The sequence below is a fragment of the Phyllopteryx taeniolatus genome, chromosome 7 (genome assembly GCF_024500385.1).
Source record: "Phyllopteryx taeniolatus isolate TA_2022b chromosome 7, UOR_Ptae_1.2, whole genome shotgun sequence".
Taxonomy (NCBI): Eukaryota; Metazoa; Chordata; class Actinopteri; order Syngnathiformes; family Syngnathidae; genus Phyllopteryx; species Phyllopteryx taeniolatus.
In genome coordinates, this window is record NC_084508.1 from 9,177,081 (window position 1) to 9,196,284 (window position 19,204).

Below are 19,204 nucleotides of genomic sequence, written 5' to 3' on the forward strand. Positions count from 1 at the left end.
GGCGTGAGACGTTTGCGCATGCGCGGCAGACAAAAGTTCCTTCGTGTAAACATCTATTATTTTGTCAATGTTACATAGTCATAACTCACCTTCCATTAACTTATATAGGTTACATAAATGATCGTATTAAACACGGGAGTGGTGATTCCACTTCTACTGTAAATAGGTCTTCCTCATTCCAAGGTAGTGAGGTGTGTGAAGACCAAAGGAGAGCACCCTGGGGGGAGTGAAATGGAATCTGTGGCGCTGGAGTGAACTAATGCTTAGTGTAAATGAGATAGGACACATTTAGATGATATCAAATGCGTAGTTACTTTGCCAGCGTACATGCAACACTAAATATACAGTGCTTTGCAAATGTAAAATAATAATAATAATAATAACAAAAATTACATACTGTTGTATTCACAGCCTTTGTGGTGAAGCTCCAAATTGAGCTCAGGTGTATCCTGTTCCCACTGACGATCCACGCAGTTGTTCTACAGCTTAAATGGACTCCACCTGTGGTTACATCAGTTGATTGGGAATGATTTGGAAAGGCACACACCTGTGTCTTTATGGTCCCACATGACATGTCAGAGCACAAACCTAGGACAAAGTCAAAGGAATTGTCTCTAGGCACAGATCTGTGGAAGGGTACATAATTGTATTTGTATTTTTTTTTTTGCTAGATCACAGTGTCCTCCATATGAAAGGAGTAGTTTCAGAACTCTAATTGTCATTCATTCTTTGAAGGTGAGAGGGTGCGTGCACACAGGGCACATATGTCTTGCACACAATCAAGAGACAATATTGGAATGATGTTTGAGTCCCAGAGAAATGTCTCATTTTACCTGCACCACTCTCTATTAACAATAAACTGACAATAAAGCTTCTTCTTGAATCTTAAAAGCTGACAATATTTGAGCATCGTTCATGCAGCTGAACTGAATGCAGGATTCGATCACCTTTTTTAATATACCGCACGAAGCACGTTCATTTCTCATTTCAATAACGCTTTTGGGGAGTGTCTGTATAAAAGTAACGTTTTTTCCTTCATAATTTTAGTCCCAACACCCCATAATAATTTATAGGATGCCCCCCCCCAGGGATAACCTATTAAATGAATGCCTCAGGCAACAAAAGCCCAATAAGGAGAAGGAGCCAGATGGGCTGTCATGGAAAGATGTGAAGTAGCTGACAGAAAACATCAGATCACATTTGGAGACATGCAAGGTTAGCAGTAATGACTTTTGGACCTTTTTTACAGATGAAGGTGAAGTAGAGAGCGCAGTGCTTGACCACCAGCTTTCCTCGCTCCATTGCAACGCAGTCCTTTTGCTTGTCGCTCGGCTCGCGTGTGTCCCACGGGAGGTGGTCCTGTTTAGTTCATGACATTGAGAAGGTCACTATTTTTTTTATTTTTTATTCTTTGTTTAACCAGATAAGGCATTTGCGAAGTTTCTAATTTACAATGCCACAACCTGGAGGCAATTTAGGGTCCAGTGTTTTGTCAAGGACACGTCGACAGCGGACAGTGCGAGCCAGGATTCGAACCGCTGACCCTTTGGTCAGTCCATCTTTCTCACTTCTCACAGTTGGCACTTCTTACAACTTTGTTCTACTAAAATGACATTATTCTCATACAGTATTTTAACTTTTAAAATGACTTTTCTCAAACTTCCTAATATTGCGCTTTTATTCTCATCAATGTGCAACTTGGTCCACATTTGAAGAAGAATCAATTTCCTTTCTGACATGGGAAAACCACATGTAATATTTTCATGGACAGTGGTAGCATCAAACCGCCAAGGACTTGCGGCTCGAAATACTGTCAGCAATTTGTGATGCATCATTACTTTTCACCCAACCTGTATTTCAGCATTTTCTTGGAAATATCAGTCAGAGATGTTGCCAAATTACAACTTTATTGAGACTGTTTCAATGTGTCCCTTATTAAAGCTGTTCAGAGAACTCAAACATATCTCCATGAGACCTCTTGAGTCTCAGCCAGACAAACGACAGCTTCTCGTGATCTTCAGGAAAGGAGAACATGAGCTTTTTGTACGAGCACAGCAGCCAACCTTGTGGATGTTGTACAGCGTTGTACGCGAATGCCCAAGCGACGCTCACCTTTCAAGAAGTCGACCTCTTCCTCAGAGTGGAAGCTGGCCAGGTGACCTTGTCTTGTGACGCAGTCGTCCTCGGCCTCCCGCCACGTTTTGTGCACATTCCTCTCAAAGTAACAGAAAAAAAAATCGCCGTGCAGCACTTCGTCAGGGTGGCAAGGAAGAAGCTGCTATTAACAGTCCGTGCGTTTATATTCCGTTGCGGCACATTGAAGCGACTCTTTAGGTTAAAGCCACTCGGTCCGTTTTTACAAAGGAGCGGTACGGCGCTATTTACACCTAGCCTAATTTACGTGATTTGCACCGTGTGGCATTCGTCAAGTCAGTCCGACGCCAGAAGTGGTGTGATTAAACTTAAGCATTGAATGAGCTTTCATCAGAATCCATTTTTTTCTGCTGTTATATGAATAACATGGGTCACAATGTGTCTGACATGGTTTAATGACAAAGAGTGGTGCGAGGAAATGGTCCAGAGGTTTTCTCCATAGAAAACAATGTCTCTTATTGTCACGAGATTGGAAGCAGCTAGTTTTCTCACCCGCCCGGCCGGATGTCCTTCAAGCTCGGGTCCTCTCCCAGAGGCCTGGGAGCTAGAAGGTTCTGCGCAGGATCTTAGCTGTTCCCAGTAATGTGCTTTTCTGGAAGATGACAGATGTTCCTGGTATCTGCCGGAGCCATCCGAGCTTAGTTTCTGCCCCCATTACCCCGAGCACTACGGGCACCGCTATTGGCTACACATCCACATTTTCTCAGTCCTTAGTATTTCTCCAGCTTTTGAGTTTTTCCAGATGTTGCTATCACTCGTGATTGCTACGTCTATCACGACCGCTGTCTTCTGTTCATCCACTACCATTGTCAGGTTGGTTGGCCTTCACCAGTTTGTCAGTCTGCATTTGGAAGTCCCATAGGATCTCGGCCTGTTCTCAACCACCTTGGGTGGTGTCTGCCATCTTGATTCTGGGACCTCCAGTCCACATTTGGTACAGATGTTCCAGTACCCTATTCCTGCTATTTCACTACATGTATGCCTTGCAGAATCTTACACACTCTTATGTGCTGCACACACACTGGGGCTTTGCAATGCCTGCATCTGCGGTCCTGTCTGATGTGGTCGCCACGCCAAGATCTACTGCTCTTGTGTTTAGGGCCTGTTCTTGTGTTGCATGTTTTCTGTCAGCCACTTCGATCGGTCTTTCCATGACAGTCCATCTGGCGCTTCTCCTTACTGGGATTGTCTTGCCTGAGGCATTCATTTAGTAGGTTGTCCCTGGGGGCCATCCTATAAGTTATTATGGGGTGTTGGGTCTGAAGGAAAAAAAGTCACTTTTATAATAAGGCTGCCTGTAACATAATGAAATGTGGAAAAAGTGAAGTGGTCTGAATACTTCCCAGATGCACTGTGAGGTTTCTTCGGAAAAATGTCTATCAAATGCCAAATGTCTATCAACACACTTCTGAGCATGTAGGCTGATTACTTATGTAAATGTTGTTTAATTGTTTTTAATACTTTAGCCAAAATGTCAAAAACCTTTATCATGTTGTCATGCTGTGTTGTGTAAAATGTTGAAAAAAAATTGTGAATTGTCTTTTTTTTAATTTTTTTTTAAAATAAGGCTATGACATAATAAAATGTAGAAATAGTGACAATGTGAATACACTGCAGATGCACTGGAGGGGGAAACTTTTTCGGAACGTGCACCATTTAGGTCCTCCAAGGGCCACACTTAATTTATGAAAAGTAAATGTTTCTTATTATACATTTATATTTTTTGGCTGTAGGTTCTCCACCCCTGCTTTGGGTCCATCACAGTCATGTCACTTTCATGTCTTTCAACAACTCAGCAATGTCTATTTTAGGGTTGTGGGTCATGCCGGAGCGCAGGGCTCTCTGCAGATCGTGTCCCGCTTGCTTCAGCGACGGCATGTTGCCAACACTTTCGCGGCGACAGAGGAGCACCTCGTTCACCTCCCCGTCGATCTTTCGCGAGAGGATGGCGGGGAACATACGGCTCACACGCTCCAGCACGTCTTTCCTCAAGGTGGAGTCGCGGCACACGAGGTTGAGTATGAAAATGCCTAGGAAGCCAAAAGAGGACATATTATAGAAAATGTACTCTTAATGGCATGTGTACAAATAGTTAGCTGGGTTCCAAGTTATTAACTAATATATTAAGCTAGTTAACAGTTACCAAGCTCTAGTTGCATACAAACAAAAAGTCAATTTTAGATAATGAAAGGAGTACTACACCTTTAGGGGTGAGTAGGCGGCTGACTTTGTGCAGGATGGAAGTTTCAACAAAGGCGGCAGGTGGGCAGCTCATACCCAGCGTGCTGTCCTTATTGTCCACATCGAACATGATGGCATCAAACAAACGACCACCTGGGGACAAAACACAACTTTTCGTGTGGACTGATTTGAGCCACTTGTGGCTGGTGATGTGCATTTGATTTAGTGCTGAATAAAAAAGCAAGTGAATATAGAGACTGCTAGGTTAGGTTCTCGCACTAGCCATCGGCATTTGTGCTGTTTGACAAGGAGGAGCATTGAGTGAAGATCTAGGCTGCTGTTAGCTTCTCCGGCTAGCCACAGATGTTTGTGCTGTATGATAAGAAGGCAATGAGTGAAGATGTGGACGTTAGCTTCTTTGGTTAGCCGTGGACGTTTGTGCTGTTTGACAATCTGACAATTTGATTGTAAACTGCTATATTGTAGTTTATACCGGACAATGACGAGGTTTGGAGTTATTTGGAGGTGATGTATTGGAATATAAAGGTAACTGTTTCTTGCTTTCGCAATAATGGAATTCATCCTCAAACTTACGGAATGCCTCTGTCTCTGTAATGCAACACAGTTATACACGTGTAGTGTTTTTTTTGTACATTATTTTTGCGACATGATGGTGTTAAGAGGTGGATTAGGTCACTGAAGGCCCAGGTCCCAAACTCACTGCCCGCCACTGGAAGGCACGGAGTAAAAATGTAGACTGTTGGGTTAGCTTCCCAAGTTTGCTGCAGCCATTTGGTTTAGTAGGAGCATTGAGTGAAGATGTAGACTACTACTCTCGCTCAAGACTTTACTACTGCTAGAACATACGTTAGCCATAGCCATGTCTCCCACCTTCTTTCTCCAGGGCGCAGATGCGTTCAAGGCCGTCCCCGAGCGTGACGGTCAGGCGATCGTCCGGGCGAAAGTGGAACCATTCCGTGGCCACCTCCAGCACCACGGGATCCAGCTCCACCACCTCCACAGACACGCCGGGCACAAAGTCCCGCAGAAACTGGGGCAGTCCTCCTCCTCCGAGTCCAACCACCAGGACTGACACCGGGATGTCTTAAGGAGGGAGGGGAAATGGTTGGGGGTGCCATTACGACAGCCAAGATCGGGTCCCAAATGGGTGGAAAATATAGGGCATGACACATGACTACTGTAGACAAACAACCATTCACACGAACATTTACACCAATGGACAATTTGGGGTCACCGGTGAGCTGGAGCCTATCCCAGCTGAGGTGGGGTTACACCATGGATTGGTCGCCAGCCAATCGCAGGACACATAAAGACAAATAAGTATTCACACTAATAAGGATTTCTTTCAATTTCAAATGTATACGCCAACTCACCTTTGTTTTTGTCTTTACCTATGCCCAACATTGCGAGACCAGCCACCATGACTTCGTGGTGGGCACAGCAAAGGAAGCCGCTGTGTACTGGCAGGGAGGACGATGACGGCGGTTTGGTTTTCTTTTTATTCTTCTTCTTTAGACCTGATGCTGCAGGAACAGAAACACACGAGTTCATTTTCAGGAAGTTGACCATTTTGTTTGAACGCATCCATTTTCGGGCAAATTCCAGCGCTCAAAAGTTACAAAAAGATTTTCCCCTGACACCAACGTCACTGATCCCATGCAGGAAAGGGAACAGAAAGTCGGCCATTTTGGTTTGAAGCAGAGATTTTGGGGCAAATTTAAGTGTTCGAATGTGAGAAAACAATTAGCCCCCAACACCAGTTTCACTGATCCACACAAAATTGCGTAGACGTAATCCGTTTTTACACGACACACGAAAAAAAAGAAATCACAAATTTTAAGAGGAAAGTTGTCCATTTTAGACAAATTCCAGGGTTTGCTCTGTTGCGAACGTCTACTGGAAAAATTGCCCAAAAGAACTATCCTAGACAGATGGGCAACACTAAATTGTGAAGCTTTTTTGCCTCCACCGCGAAATGTGGCCACAGCTTGGTGATCATCATTTTGAGGATTCTCCAAAAAGGGGGAAAAAAAGCCTCCAACACCCATTTCACTGATGAACATGAAATATTTGTTCCATCATAACAGGATGCACAAAAATGTCTCAAGGACATATGTCTGAAATTTAACAGAAATCAATTTATTTTGGTTCGAAGCAGCCATTTTATGTCAAATTCAAGTGTTTGAAAGTTTTGTAAAAAAAATGCCCCTGACAACAGTTTAGCCAATCCACACGAAAATGGGTGCACAGGATGCATGAAAAAGTCTCAAGGACCCATGGAGAAAAGTGAACAGGAGGTCGGCCAATTGGGTTGAATTGCAGGGCTCGTACTGACAAACTTCAACTTAATAAAAAAATTAAAGCACTTTCTTTGAAAATGTCCATTGCAATTGACATTTTTTTCACACCTCTTCAGAGCCCTTGGAAGTTTGAACCCAAAGTTAATAAGCTAAATGAATTGATGAGAAAAAAATGTTAACTGACTGCTATTGGAGGAGACCAGACGACTCTCGGACTGCACCAGCGCCGCGTTGGACAGGAACACCAGTCTGCGGTACAGCTCGCCGTCCTCCCCTCTGACGTTCTCCACGCAGTACTCGCCGCTATGCTCGCTCACGCCCCTACTCACCTCTTCCCGCCAACCCAGGTCGCCGCCCACAGACAGAAACGGGACCTGATCAGAGATTTTTGAAAAAAAAACAAAAAACAAAACGCATCCTGTTAACATCCTCACAGCCTGTTTGTCCGTCAATTCACAGCATTCACCTGCTGGTTGTCCGGCATTCCTGGCGGGGCCAAGTCCATCACCATGGGCGAAAGCTCCGACTGGACCGCCTGCATGTCGGCGTACTCTTGATTCCTATGCATGGCCACGATTACTAGGCGGCGAAAGTTGGCACTGGCTGCCAGTTGCCGCCGGCCCTCGCTGGAGCTGTAGAGCCATGCCGTCTCGCTGCCTTGAGGCACTGTAAGAGACGAGCAGGTTAAAGGATTGCGGATAGTGCAGACACCTACCGAGCTATACAAGAACTACAGTGTTCCCCCGCTCTATCACGGTTCATCCTTCGCACCCCTCGCTATAGCGCCGATTTTTCATATTATATAGAAATATTCACATTACGAACATATCAGACTTACAAACACTTCTCTGTTAAAAATATATTTTGAATACTTCCAAAATTCCAAATTTAGAGTTGCATTCCTTCAATGTTGTAAAGTGGAAGTTATTTGAAGATTTTACAATTACTGTAACATCTAAGCTCATGTCCATTAGTCCGTCTATAGTGTTTTGTATTACAGGTTAGCATTTAGTTGGCGGCGTTTCATTGATGAAATATGTTTCATTGAACCTTTTGGTTTTTAAATACAACCCCAATTCCAATGAAGTTGGGACGTTGTGTCAAACATAAATAAAAACAGAATACAATGATTTGCAAATCATGTTCAACCTATATTTAATTGAATACACTACAAAGACAAGATATTTAATGTTAAAACTGATAAACTTTATTGTTTTTAGCAAATAATCATTAACTTGGAATTTTATGGCTGCAACACTTTCCAAAAAAGCTGGGACAGGTGGCAAAAAAAGACTGAGAAAGTGGAGGAATGTTCATCAAACACCTGTTTGGAACATCCCACAGGTGAACAGGCTCATTGGGAACAGGTGGGTGCCATGATTGGGTATAAAAGGAGCTTCCCTGAATTGCTCATTCATTCACAAGCAAAGATGGGCCGAGGTTCACCTCTTTGTGAACAAGTGCGTGAGAAAATAGTCGAACAGTTTAAGGACAATGTTCCTCAACGTACAATTGCAAAGGAATTTAGGGATTTCATCATCTACGCTCCATAATATCATCAAAAGGTTCAGAGAATCTGGAGAAATCACTGCATGTAAGCGGCAAGGCCGAAAACCAACACTGAATGCCCGTGACCTTCGATCCCTCAGGCGGCACTGCATCAAAAACCGACATCAATGTGTAAAGGATATCACCATTTGGGGATTAGGTACCCTTCAGAAAACCAATGTCAGTAAATACAGTTTGGCGCTACATCAGTAAGTGCAACTTGAAACTCTACTATGCAAAGCAAAAGCCATTTATCGACAACACTCAGAAATGCCGCCGGCTTCTCTGGGCCCGAGCTCATCTAAGATGGACTGATACAAAGTGGAAAAGTGTTCTGTGGTCCGACGAGTCCACATTTCAAATAGTTTTGGGCAATTGTGGATGTCGTGTCGTCCGGGCCAAAGAGGAAAAAGAACCATCGGGACTGTTATAGACGCAAAGTTCAAAAGCCAGCATCTGTGATGGTATGGGGCTGTGTTAGTGCCAATGGCATGGGTAACTTACACATCTGTGAAGGCACCATTAATGCTGAAAGGTACATACAGGTTTTGGAGAAACATATGCTGCCATCCAAGCAATGTCTTTTTCATGGACGCCCCTGCTGATTTCAGCAAGACAATGCCAAACCACATTCTGCACGTGTTACAACAGCGTGGCTTCGTAGTAAGAAAGTGCGGGTACTAGACTGGCCTGCCTGCAGTCGAGACCTGTCTCCCATTGAAAATGCGTGGCACATTATGAATCGTAAAATACGACAACGGAGACCCCAGACTGTTGAACAACTGAAGCTGTACATCAAGCAAGAATGGGAAAGAATTCCACCTACAAAGCTTCAACAATTAGTGTCCTCAGTTCCAAAATGTTTATTGAATGTTGTTAAAAGAAAAGGTGATGTAACACAGTGGTAAACGTGACCCTGTCCCAGCTTTTTTGGAACGTGTTGCAGCCATAAAATTCAAAGTTAATGATTATTTGCTAAAAACAATAAAGTTTATCAGCTTGAACATTAACTATCTCGTCTTTGTAGTGTATTCAATTAAATATAGGTCGAACATGATTTGCAAATCATTGTATTCTGTTTTTATTTACGTTTAACACAACGTCCCAACTTCATTGGAATTGGGGTTGTATACAAGGTTTCATTATCTTTTGCTTTGTGTGTCAATTTTACAGCAAACTTCAGCTTGGAGGGACAAACAGCTTGAAGAAAGCACACTTTGCGTCCTATTTGGACAACTGAATGAGAACAGGCACTAAGGAATAAAGTGCTTTAAAAAGTGTGTTTTAATCAGTTAAAGTGTGCTTTAATAGGTTTGAATGTGTTTAAGGCATGTGGCAGGGGTCAAACTATTAAAACCGGGTTTTTAATACAGTCTCTATATCGTCGGTGGGTGTGGTATTTACAAATGTACTTCCTCTGTGTGAAATAATTTGAATGTTCTATCTATTCCTATAAGTTGCTGGCATTGATAGATGAACAAAGATACATTATTTTTTATCATTTTTGGATCAATCACCACTGTAGTTGGGAAACACTGCATTATTTAATTGTGCTGGTGTACCTAAATGTGTCTGGTGACTTGTAACACACAATAATAATAAAAAAAAAAAATTCAAGCTCAAGCTTAAGCTCACCAATGAATATGGCAAACTGGTTGAACCTCGGCACCTTGACAGTTGGGGGTGAATCCTGAACAGTGAGAGTGTATCTTGGCAGGCCGGTCTTTGCGTGGCAGAGCGTGAGTGACAGGTCGGCGTCGGTGTCCGTGCGAGTGCGCAGCCTCTTCCTAAGGACCGAGTAGGCCTGCCGTTCCCGCACGGCCGCCAGCAAGTCGGCCGGCAGCGCCAGACGGTTCGGGGCGCCATCTTCGCCGAGGCACATCTCCAGAATGGGCGATGGCATGGGCTGGCGGAACTTGGTGCAGACCAGGACGAAAACGGGCAGAGCAAAGGAGTCGTCGTCTTCCTCAGCGCTGGTTTCTTCCTGCAGGCAGTGGAGCCTCACTGCCCAGCCCAGCTGGACAAAGTGCTCCACGGCCAGGCGGATCACACTCTCCTGAGCCAGCGTGATACACACGTACCTTCCTCCAATGGTGAGCACACGTCCCACCTGTAAACACACACAAATATACGCTTAGTGATTGTTTACCATATTTACCAGAGTACTTTTACACAGGTAGCAGCAATTATTTTTCTCCTCATTTGGAGCGCAATGCAGAGATAAGTGTAATTTTTTTTTTTTTTTTAAAGTTTACATGTTCCTCCTCAGATTCTTAATGGTGTGGTCCAAAATGCACTTTACAAATGAAAATGTGACAAGTTAAAACGATGACATACAGTAAAATATTAATTTAAGTGGGTCGGGACTTAATTGAAGTGGGTCTCAGCTCCAAATCAAAGTCCTGTGTCTTTTGTGGAATTTGAATTTTAAAGTAGCACTTGTCTGTTGGAATATATGGTTCTCAGAGTAAGGCCAGTATAGGCCCTCCTGACAATGATCTCCATATACTTTTGAGCCACCGACAACAAAGTTACTTTGCATCTGGAATAGAATTTTTGGGGGGGGGGGGCGGGGGTGAAAGCGCTTAAATGAAAGCTGAAAGTTTACACATGCTGTGACTGCCATTTATTGTACCTCAGTGAGCATATTCCTCGCCAGCGCTCCTCCCTCTTCGGATGCCATCGCATCCAGGGTGCCTTTGTCTAGAGCGGCCTGGTAACACGCGGCCTCGTACGGCATCTGGGTGGCGTCCACTTGCTGGAATGTCAGGCCCGGTCGCCGCTCGGCATTGCGCTGGTTCATGTGGGACACCACCGTCTCACTGATGTCAATGTTGGTCAGGTGCTTGTAGCCCACGTCGTGAAGCTGCTCGCTCAGCTCAGAGTTGCCGCAGCCCACCACCAGCACCTGAAATACAAATTTGATAGCTTTTGGCCTGTCCTTGTCTTCTATTTAACCTATTTTGACCGTCTGCAATTAGTTCACAATTTCACGGCAAGGCCTTTGTCTAGATCGCATACGTTCAGCCAGATAATTTCCATTGTGTCATTCTTGCGGAGGCTTCCTGTAGATTTTGGGATTCAATACAAAATTTTAACTTACAGGTCATCGGACAAGTTTGTAGATCCAGGGACATATCTGAAGCACTTTGCACGTTCCGTGAAAAGGTCTATACAAATAAGAATAAATTACTTATATTTCCCTTAAACAGAACAGTAAGAGAAGCCACTATCGAATTAGGCTGATCATCTGGAAATAAGAAAAGAAAAAAAAAAACCCTCAATCGTTTTAGACTAATTTCCTCTTCTTTTCCCCCGTCACTTACAATACTTGCATTGCGTATCATAATCAAGCTGGAAAATCAACTGCATGTACTGTAATATATGAGTTTTATATGCAACAAATCTACCGTCTTTACATGACAGCTGTCATTTAAAAGACTGACCCGTCACCGGGTTTTGTGTTAAAATCGATTGCCTATGACTGCATACCGTAAACCAAGGATTTGTTTACCTGGTCTTTCATTTTGATGTACTTGTGCAGCACGCCGCATAGTTTGTTGTAGTCTCCATACCACTCGAATGACTTCTCACCACGCTTCTTAAAAAATCTCTCCCAGTATTCAGCGGTACTGAATTCCTCGGAAGTTCGGGGTAACAAACTCATTTTTGCTTTGACCTAAATCGACGTTTTATATTTTGCACAAAACAATCTGGCGCTCTGTGACAGCTAGTATTCTAATCAGACCATCACTGCCCTTGCAACCTCCCTCATGGTAATGTTTTAGCCCGGACAACATTACAAGCCGTACGGCTATCTGATTGGATACTCTATTTTGGAACGCTCGCTGATTGGTTAAAACTTGACGCGCTGCTTTCCCTTGGTTGTCGCTTGGTGCTTGGCCTCGGTAGTCCGTATGAAAATAACACCGGCTGATTGTTTCTGGTTTATTTTTCATTTGGAAGAACAAGACAAGTAGTCTAAATAATGAATACGAAAACACGTATTTGATTCCTAAATATAATACGTGTTTTCAAGATTAATATGAAACTGTTTTAAATTATGTTTCAAGCTGTCCACATAGTCAAACACCGTAGAAGAAGAAACGGAAGACGACGAAGAAGAAGACAATCCATCATGGCGTTGCCGGCAGGACGTGCGGTGGTGTTTGTGACTGGAAACGCGAAAAAACTTGAAGAGGTAAGCGAAGTTTTTTTTTTTCGTAATAGCGAAATGAATGAAGCCTCTTATACACATTCCGGGGAGACGTATTAGAACGATTCATTTAGACTCAACTCGGGGCGTTTTCTTGCACGCTAGAGACACCTGCTGGGTACCTGTAGTGCGGCCAAGCCATACTAATCGATTACCGATTTACGATGCTTCACAGGTAGTTCAGATTCTTGGCGACAAGTTTCCCTACAAACTTATCTCAAAGAAAATTGACTGTAAGTAAAACGTTTTTGTAGTATTAATAATTAATCCAAATATATGACTACTTTGCAAAGTTTTATCACCTGCTTGCCTAAGTGTTACTCAGTTTACTGATTACTGTTACTATTAATAAGAGGGATAAAAGTGTGAATTTTGCTGCTGTGACAGCAATTTAAAATTCTCAAACTGGATGAATAACGTTTCTATCTGTCAATCAATCCACCCGCCCATCTTTGTAGTACCCGAATACCAAGGAGAACCAGATGAGATTTCCATACAGAAGTGCAAGGAGGCTGCAAGAGAGGTATACTCGCTACTAGAAAATCAATTTGGATGCAAGCATGAATGCCCTGTAGCCTATCACTAACCTATGCTAACACAGTAGTCAATGAGTAAATATGTGTGTAAAAACACTTGTAGGCCATAATTATGAAACAGTCAAATAAAAAACTAAGTACGATTGTACCTGCGCGTCCCTTCTTGTCCCCCTTGAGCACATATTTCTATTGGCTTTTAGAGTTAGGAACAGTGATTACATTTCATGAATATCAGTTACGGCAGTGGAGGGAGCTGTGGGGCGAGGGGCGCAAAAGAAGAATCCCTTAAATTTGGGTGCAGAATCAGTTTTCTTCTGAACTACTCCTAGTGGTTTTTTTTCTCTCATTTTCCTTGCTTTTTCAGTAACTAAAGCCTGCACTGTTGGTCTTGAAGCTTATTGTTCTGTTCTATGTTCAGATTGATGGACCGGTCATAGTGGAGGACACCTGTCTGTGTTTCAAGGCATTGGGAGGCTTGCCAGGCCCCTACATGTTAGTCTTGTGACTATAACATATATAATATAATTAAATCATTACATTTTAAGGCAATTTCAACGTAAATGTTTTTTTTTTTTTTTTTTTGTAGAAAGTGGTTCCTGGATAAACTCAAGCCAGAAGGTGAGCAATCGAGTCATGTTATTAAATTGAATGGCAAACATCTCATCGTGTGTTCTCTTCAAAGGCTTGTACAAACTCCTCGCTGGCTTTGAGGATAAATCCGCATGGGCCCTCTGCACATTTGCGTTCACGTCCGGAAAAGACGAACCGGTGCAGCTGTTCAGAGGAATAACACAGGTCTCGCTTATCTCCCTTCCCTGTCACGCCCTCAACCTTTTCATGTTTGTCTCATGTGACGTCATTTGTATTTCTTTCAGGGGCGCATCGTGGAGCCAAGGGGACCTCGAGACTTTGGCTGGGACCCCTGTTTCCAGCCGGAAGGCTACGACAAAACGTAGGAGCTTGTGCTTTATTCTTACCACATGGGGGACCCAGAGATCAACTGTGGCTTGTACAGCTATGTAGCCAAAGCATTGATAAATCAACAAATCATAGTGATGGAGTAAAAAGTATTCACAGCACATCGATTTTCCCCATTTTATTATGTTATGTTGTATTTATTATGCCTTATTCCAAAATTGAATATATTTTCCCCCCCTCAAAATTCTACACAAAGCCGTCAACGCTCATCATGTCATGGGAGGAGAAACTGTGTGTGGACGGTTATTTTATAAATTAGTTGTGAAGAATGGCTCGGTCACCGACAGATTTTTTTAGAAATAGTTCATGAACGATTGACTTGGTTGTTTAAAGTCCCATTTGATTGGTGGGCAGGTACTCCATCATTCCAACTATTTGTACAGTAGACATGCCATTTAAAAGTAAATTTTCCATAATGTCTTGCTTTAATACCTCTGTCTTCCTTGTTTGCAGCTACGCGGAGCTGCCAAAAGAAGTCAAGAACTCCATCTCTCACCGATACCGGGCACTAGTGGCCATGTCGGAGCACTTTTCAACGAACGCCAAGAGGAAGAAGACGGATGACTGAGTGACGACAAGTGAGCTCCATGTGTGCTTCCATTCATTTGCTCATAATAAATGTTTTACTCATTTTTTTTTTAACACACGTTATTCTGAGGGGAGGAAACATCATGCAGAAACTAAGTTTATAGAGAGGATTTTTTTTCTGCAAACTAATTTTTTTTAAGACTTTGTAAATATAAGGAAAAATAAAAAACTAAGAAATCCTTATGCACAAACTGTACGTATTCACAGCTTTTACCATCCTGGATCCTGTTTTCCTATGATCCTTAAGTTGTTTCTGAGCATAGTTGGAGTCCACTCATGGTAACTTTAGTATATTGGACATGAATTGGAAAGGCACGCACCTGTTCATGTGAAGCTCCCAAAATTGTGAGTGCATGTCAGAACACAAACCAAGCATGAAGTCAAAGAAATTATCTGTATGTAGATCTCTGAGTGTCTCGAGGTAAAAAAAACTGATGGAGCTGCCCCAAGATTAGTGTGCCAAGTTTGTGGCATCATATTCAAAAGGACAAGGTTGTAAATGCTGCCATAGGTGCATCAGCAAAGTATTGAGGAAAGTCTGAATACTTGTGTACTTGTGATTTCTTAGTTTAAAAAAAAAAAAAAAGAGAAAAAAAAAATCCATGATGTCATTATGGAGTGTTGTGTGTAGAACTGTTAGGGGAAAACAATTTATTGATTCCATTTCGGAAAAATGCATTTACATAACAAAATGTGTGTGTGTGTGGGGGGGGGGGGGGGGGTGAAGTGCTCACAGGCTCTACTTTTTTCCCCCCCCACATTGTTTTTTATTTTTAATAAACTTGCAAGCATTTGGTAAAATGTCATCGATCCATCCTTTTGCTGTGCCGCTTTTCCCCAAACAATGGTTTTCATGCTGTCATTATGGGATGTGCTTAGAATTTTGAAGGAATTTTTTTCCCCCCCCTTTCATTATGGAAAAAGATTGTATCATAACAAAATGTGAAGTGCTGTGAATACTTTTCAGATGCACTGTAGTTTCCAAGCACAAAAGATGTGATCTTAAAGGAGCATAAATCCCACGAGAAGCTCCAAAGTCCTGATGAGAGCAACAGATTAAAGATGGTGTATGAAGGGAGGGTGGATAAAGGGGTCTGCAGTCCCAAAAGAACAGTAATAACAAGGGAATTTGGATAATAAATGACCCGTGGAGTCACAAATCCCGCTACAGGAAGTTCACGTGACTGCTATGCCGCCCACGTGCAGCACCAGTGCCGCACGTGCGCTTTGGAAAAAAAACACACAAAAAAGTCACGTGCTTTCACATTTATAGAAAGCATGGCCCAACCGCAAAAGTCCAACACAATCCACTTTGTGTTGCCCAACCATTTTTTTCCCCCCATAGGAAATAATGGAAATAGAAATGATCTGTTCCAGGATCAGTAAAAACGTTGCTGGTAATGTTTAAGTAACATTTCAAGGGAGACTTTAAAGCAGTTGTTTTGAGGGGTGTACCCCGCCTCTCGCCCGAAGATAGCTGGGGATAGGCTCCAGCACGCCCGTGACCCTTGTGAGGATAAGCGGTACAGAAGATGGATGGGGAAGAAATTATAGTCTCATGCAAGTGAATGACTCTATACCCCGCCCCTTTATTGCAGGGCCAATGGCAAGTCTGGCTTTGTTACCGTCGACAACTTCACTAGTGCGACTGCAAATTTGACCACTTTCAGGATGTTCCAACTTTGTAAGTTCCACAGTACTATATATTATATTATATTCGGACATAAAGCCCACTCTCATAGCAATCCTCTAAACTACTACTTGCAACATAATATTGGTGTGGGTTCAGAGGGACGCTTTTTTTTTTCCAGACACAAGGATAAAAACAGGAAAATGGCTGTGTGACTTACTGTTAAGTCACCGTCTGTCCTGATTACGCAAGAGGATGAAGAGGTTTTGATGTAGCTTCCAGAGGGACAGACAAACGTACCGGACACAAATGAAAACCTCCAGACGCTCTTACAAAGAATAACAACCCACAGGAGTATAAAAGAGAGCTTTGTGCCACATACCAAATGACTGATGCTCGGCTTTTGTGTCAAAAGCGGCGTATTAATGACTTTCCATAAATGTTTTGAACAAAACGGGAGGGAGGAGGAGAATTAACTGTTTTGTTCCTACCGAAGTGATGGGAACATTCCAACTGGTATTTGTGGAGTTTCGGAGAAAAGTCAAGACAATCTGTAATGGGGACCTGCATTTTACTGCGTTCACATGCACTTGATGCATGCAAGACAGTGTTTAAACCTTCTGCTTTTACACTACAGTGAAGCCTGAAAAGCAAAAATTCACAGAGAATTGTTAAATTTCCTATATTAGTAGTTTAAAACAGGAGTGGGAAAAGTATGACACGCCCTGTTCCTTAATCCAGCCTATACTGATTGTCAGCCCCTACCTGTTTTGTACCCAATTATCAGGACAAATCCACTCTTAATGCACCTCAGACCTAAGGATCATCTTATAGGATCATCTTATCAATCATAAAATAGTCTGGTTTTTGACATCCCTAGTTGGGACGAGGCAAAATAAGGACAAGAACAGCCCAAATTGCCTTTGTGTGTACCGGGCCATAGCTGTGAATTAAGCGCATACAGAAATGGGAGCGAAAACAGAAATGTTGCATTTATATTTTTGTTCAGTGTTGATCAGAAGCTCGCTTGCAACTCAAATTTTGGCTCACATCACACAGCTAAATAATAGTGGCAAAACTCAACGTTTTGGGGCACTCGTAAATCGAGGTACCACTGTACAGTATTTCTAATGGGAGAAATTGTCTTGAAATTAGAACTTGGAAGTCAACCTGCATCACGGAAGAGATGCTGTTGGATTTCGGAGTACCGTATTTTACATAATCAGCAATCCAAAAACTTTTTTTAAAGTGGGAATCACATACTTTGATCATGTGATACTTTTATTTTTTTGGGAACGTGGCACATTTTCTTCCTGTTGTTGTGTATACTTGATACATCTCACCCTGATTTCAGTTTTAAAGTTTCTTGACATCTAATCGGGCAATCATCTTTTATTTAGGCAACATAAAATATTTGGGAGTCTTTGATTTGCATGGATGGAAGGATCAAATACTCTCGGGGTCTGTTAATGTCCCACGGTCCATCGGTTTCCACATCCCACCCCAGCTTTTAGCCGAACAGCCCGGGGTTGTGCAGCGTCAGGGACTGCAGCAGTTGCTGGAAGTCCTCCGCAGTCCACGGCTCTACCCCGGCTCCCACGGCCGCGGGACTGCTGCTGCTGTCGGGGCAGATGCTCTGCGGGTCGTTGAACGTCACCAGCACGTCCGTGCCGAACTGGGGCAGACGGAACACGCCGAGGTGGAGCCTCACCCGGTTCCTGGCCGTCTCGTTGAATTTGGACACACACTGGGTGCCCGTCAGCGCCCAGGCGCAGCTGCACGCCGACAGGGAGAGCGACGATTTGTGCAAGGCGACGACGCCGGTTACCTCCTGCGCGCCGGGCTGCGAAGCGGCGTTGTTACCCGCGATGTCCTCGAAGTGGTACCGGGCCGCGTCCTGGTCCGCGACGTGGGCTTGATACTCGACCAGCTCCACGATGAGGCTCTGGTCGGTGCGGGCGTGGACGAACGCCTCTTGGTTGTCCGGGATCTCCCGCAGCTTGCTCACGTCCGCGGCGCTGTGAGGGAGGACGGCGGACAGAGCGCCTCCGAACAACGGATGAGGCTCGTTGACGCGCTGCATATCGACGTGACGACGGGAGACTTTAACTCCTGACACCTTCTTTGTAAAATCTGTTTAAAAAAACAAAACAAAAACAAACAAACATTAATTTACATTAGTCAGGGGGGGGGAAAAACGTGACGAAAGTACACTGTCGCCACATTAGGAACTTGCTTCCTGGTTTAATTTCTTCTACGTAATGTACACGTTTAATAAGCGCACTGCTGCCATCTACAGGCAAGGCTGAGACAAGACAGCAATATAGCTGAATTTCTGAAAGTAAAAATATATTTTCCCTCGATAATAATGTAGATAAAATGAAAATGTTTCCTCTACATTGATGGCAGTAAAGTCATACTGTATTATTGACATGTTTAAGTGAGAAAATGGAGAAGGGAGCCAGAAAAACAGATTAGACTGTAGGTGAAAGATGCATGAATAAATAGCTGGTCACAGGGAAGGAAAAAAATGGTGGTCAGGAAGGTATTTTGCTAAGAAACAAGCATGGTCTGAGATAAAGGAAGGTAGAAAAGCAATAAGGAGGAAGGGTAGGAACAAAGGAAGGAAGGTATGTGCAATTATACGCATGCAAGAATAAAAACTGAGGAAAAGTGGGCAGGAAGGAAAATATGCCAAGAAAAAAAAACTGTAAATAACGTGTTTGTATACCTCTTTTTGACCCACCCTGTATGTTGTTGACTTGTATAACATTACTTTGGGCCAATTTGGAGGGCGGCTCTGCTTGTTTACGGTTGCTTAGTGCCTTTTCCCGGTTATTTCTTCTTTGTACAATGTAAGCGTAGTGCATGAGTGCACTGCTGCCATCTACAGGCGAGGCGGAGACAATACACTGCAACCATGCTTAGAGTTCCCCTATAATTGAATTTAAGCAGAATTTTATCTCACTAAAACGGGCATAAATCCTCTTTTTTAAAAAAAAATAAATTTATATCAGTAAAACATACTATATTACTGACCAGTATAAGAAAT

The 19,204-nt window shown here is 43.1% G+C and overlaps 4 protein-coding genes and 1 long non-coding RNA gene across 18 annotated transcripts in view; 2 read left to right on the forward strand and 3 right to left on the reverse strand.

Annotated features, from left to right (window-relative positions):
• dnm3a (dynamin 3a) overlaps positions 1-529 on the reverse strand; it is a 28,579-nt gene extending 28,050 nt beyond the window's left edge. For 4 of the 9 annotated variants that reach the window (XM_061780770.1, XM_061780767.1, XM_061780766.1 and 1 more), the window contains exon 1: positions 398-526. The gene's annotated coding sequence lies outside the window, so the exon portion shown is untranslated. Of the gene's footprint in view, positions 1-89; positions 202-397 lie in introns of those variants that run through there. The other 5 variants (XR_009789553.1, XM_061780765.1, XM_061780769.1 and 2 more) reach the window with 5 other exon arrangements.
• Positions 530-1,888: 1,359 nt separating this feature from the next.
• mettl13 (methyltransferase 13, eEF1A lysine and N-terminal methyltransferase) lies at positions 1,889-12,017 on the reverse strand. Its single transcript, XM_061779076.1, has 9 exons — positions 11,719-12,017; positions 10,840-11,112; positions 9,840-10,314; positions 7,123-7,322; positions 6,841-7,030; positions 5,730-5,879; positions 5,227-5,439; positions 4,357-4,488; positions 1,889-4,184 (listed from the first exon to the last, which is right to left on the reverse strand). Exons 1-9 carry the CDS (start codon positions 11,869-11,871, stop codon positions 3,919-3,921), a joined length of 2,052 nt encoding a protein of 683 aa, XP_061635060.1. The 5' UTR covers positions 11,872-12,017; the 3' UTR covers positions 1,889-3,918.
• Positions 6,643-10,060, forward strand: LOC133480664 (uncharacterized). The gene is made up of 3 exons (XR_009789333.1): positions 6,643-6,910; positions 9,378-9,481; positions 9,922-10,060. It is a non-coding gene; the product is annotated as an uncharacterized LOC133480664 (long non-coding RNA).
• Positions 10,165-16,524, forward strand: itpa (inosine triphosphatase (nucleoside triphosphate pyrophosphatase)). Of its 5 annotated transcripts, XR_009789332.1 has the most exons (10): positions 12,087-12,405; positions 12,596-12,653; positions 12,879-12,943; positions 13,375-13,448; positions 13,543-13,574; positions 13,639-13,751; positions 13,832-13,908; positions 14,388-14,512; positions 16,121-16,206; positions 16,334-16,524. XR_009789332.1 is itself a non-coding variant. In XM_061779082.1 (9 exons), the coding sequence occupies exons 2-9, from the start codon at positions 12,343-12,345 to the stop codon at positions 14,500-14,502; spliced, it is 597 nt and encodes a 198-aa protein (XP_061635066.1). In that variant the 5' UTR covers positions 10,165-10,297; positions 12,278-12,342; the 3' UTR covers positions 14,503-14,705. The 5 variants fall into 5 exon arrangements, 4 of the variants coding, with proteins under 4 accessions (XP_061635066.1, XP_061635067.1, XP_061635065.1 ...); XM_061779082.1 differs by lacking the exons at positions 16,121-16,206; positions 16,334-16,524 and adding an exon at positions 10,165-10,297 and having other exon boundaries at positions 12,278-12,405; positions 14,388-14,705; XM_061779081.1 differs by lacking the exon at positions 16,334-16,524 and having other exon boundaries at positions 16,121-16,235.
• Positions 16,525-17,131: 607 nt separating this feature from the next.
• Positions 17,132-19,047, reverse strand: rangrf (RAN guanine nucleotide release factor). 2 transcript variants are annotated; one of them, XM_061779079.1, is made up of 2 exons: positions 18,899-19,047; positions 17,132-18,285 (listed from the first exon to the last, which is right to left on the reverse strand). In XM_061779079.1, the coding sequence occupies exons 1-2, from the start codon at positions 19,020-19,022 to the stop codon at positions 17,663-17,665; spliced, it is 747 nt and encodes a 248-aa protein (XP_061635063.1). In that variant the 5' UTR covers positions 19,023-19,047; the 3' UTR covers positions 17,132-17,662. The 2 variants fall into 2 exon arrangements, with proteins under 2 accessions (XP_061635063.1, XP_061635062.1); XM_061779078.1 differs by having other exon boundaries at positions 18,884-19,047.
• Positions 19,048-19,204: the final 157 nt, after the last annotated feature.

Bases quoted from the DNA above. Each gene is read 5' to 3' on its own strand.
- rangrf (XM_061779078.1), bottom strand. From the start codon at position 19,022: ATGCACTACGCTTACATTGTACAAAGAAGAAATAACCGGGAAAAGGCA. The intron at 18,286-18,883 runs GTATACAAACAC...TTTTTTAAACAG, and splicing joins ACAGGGTGGGTCAAAAAGAG to ATTTTACAAAGAAGGTGTCA.
- itpa (XM_061779081.1), top strand. From the start codon at position 12,268: ATGTTTCAAGCTGTCCACATAGTCAAACACCGTAGAAGAAGAAACGGA. The intron at 12,406-12,595 runs GTAAGCGAAGTT...GATGCTTCACAG, and splicing joins ACGCGAAAAAACTTGAAGAG to GTAGTTCAGATTCTTGGCGA. The intron at 13,752-13,831 runs GTCTCGCTTATC...TATTTCTTTCAG, and splicing joins TGTTCAGAGGAATAACACAG to GGGCGCATCGTGGAGCCAAG.
- mettl13 (XM_061779076.1), bottom strand. From the start codon at position 11,871: ATGAGTTTGTTACCCCGAACTTCCGAGGAATTCAGTACCGCTGAATAC. The intron at 11,113-11,718 runs GTAAACAAATCC...TTTGTATTTCAG, and splicing joins ACATCAAAATGAAAGACCAG to GTGCTGGTGGTGGGCTGCGG. The intron at 7,031-7,122 runs GTGAATGCTGTG...ATCTCTGATCAG, and splicing joins GAATGCCGGACAACCAGCAG to GTCCCGTTTCTGTCTGTGGG.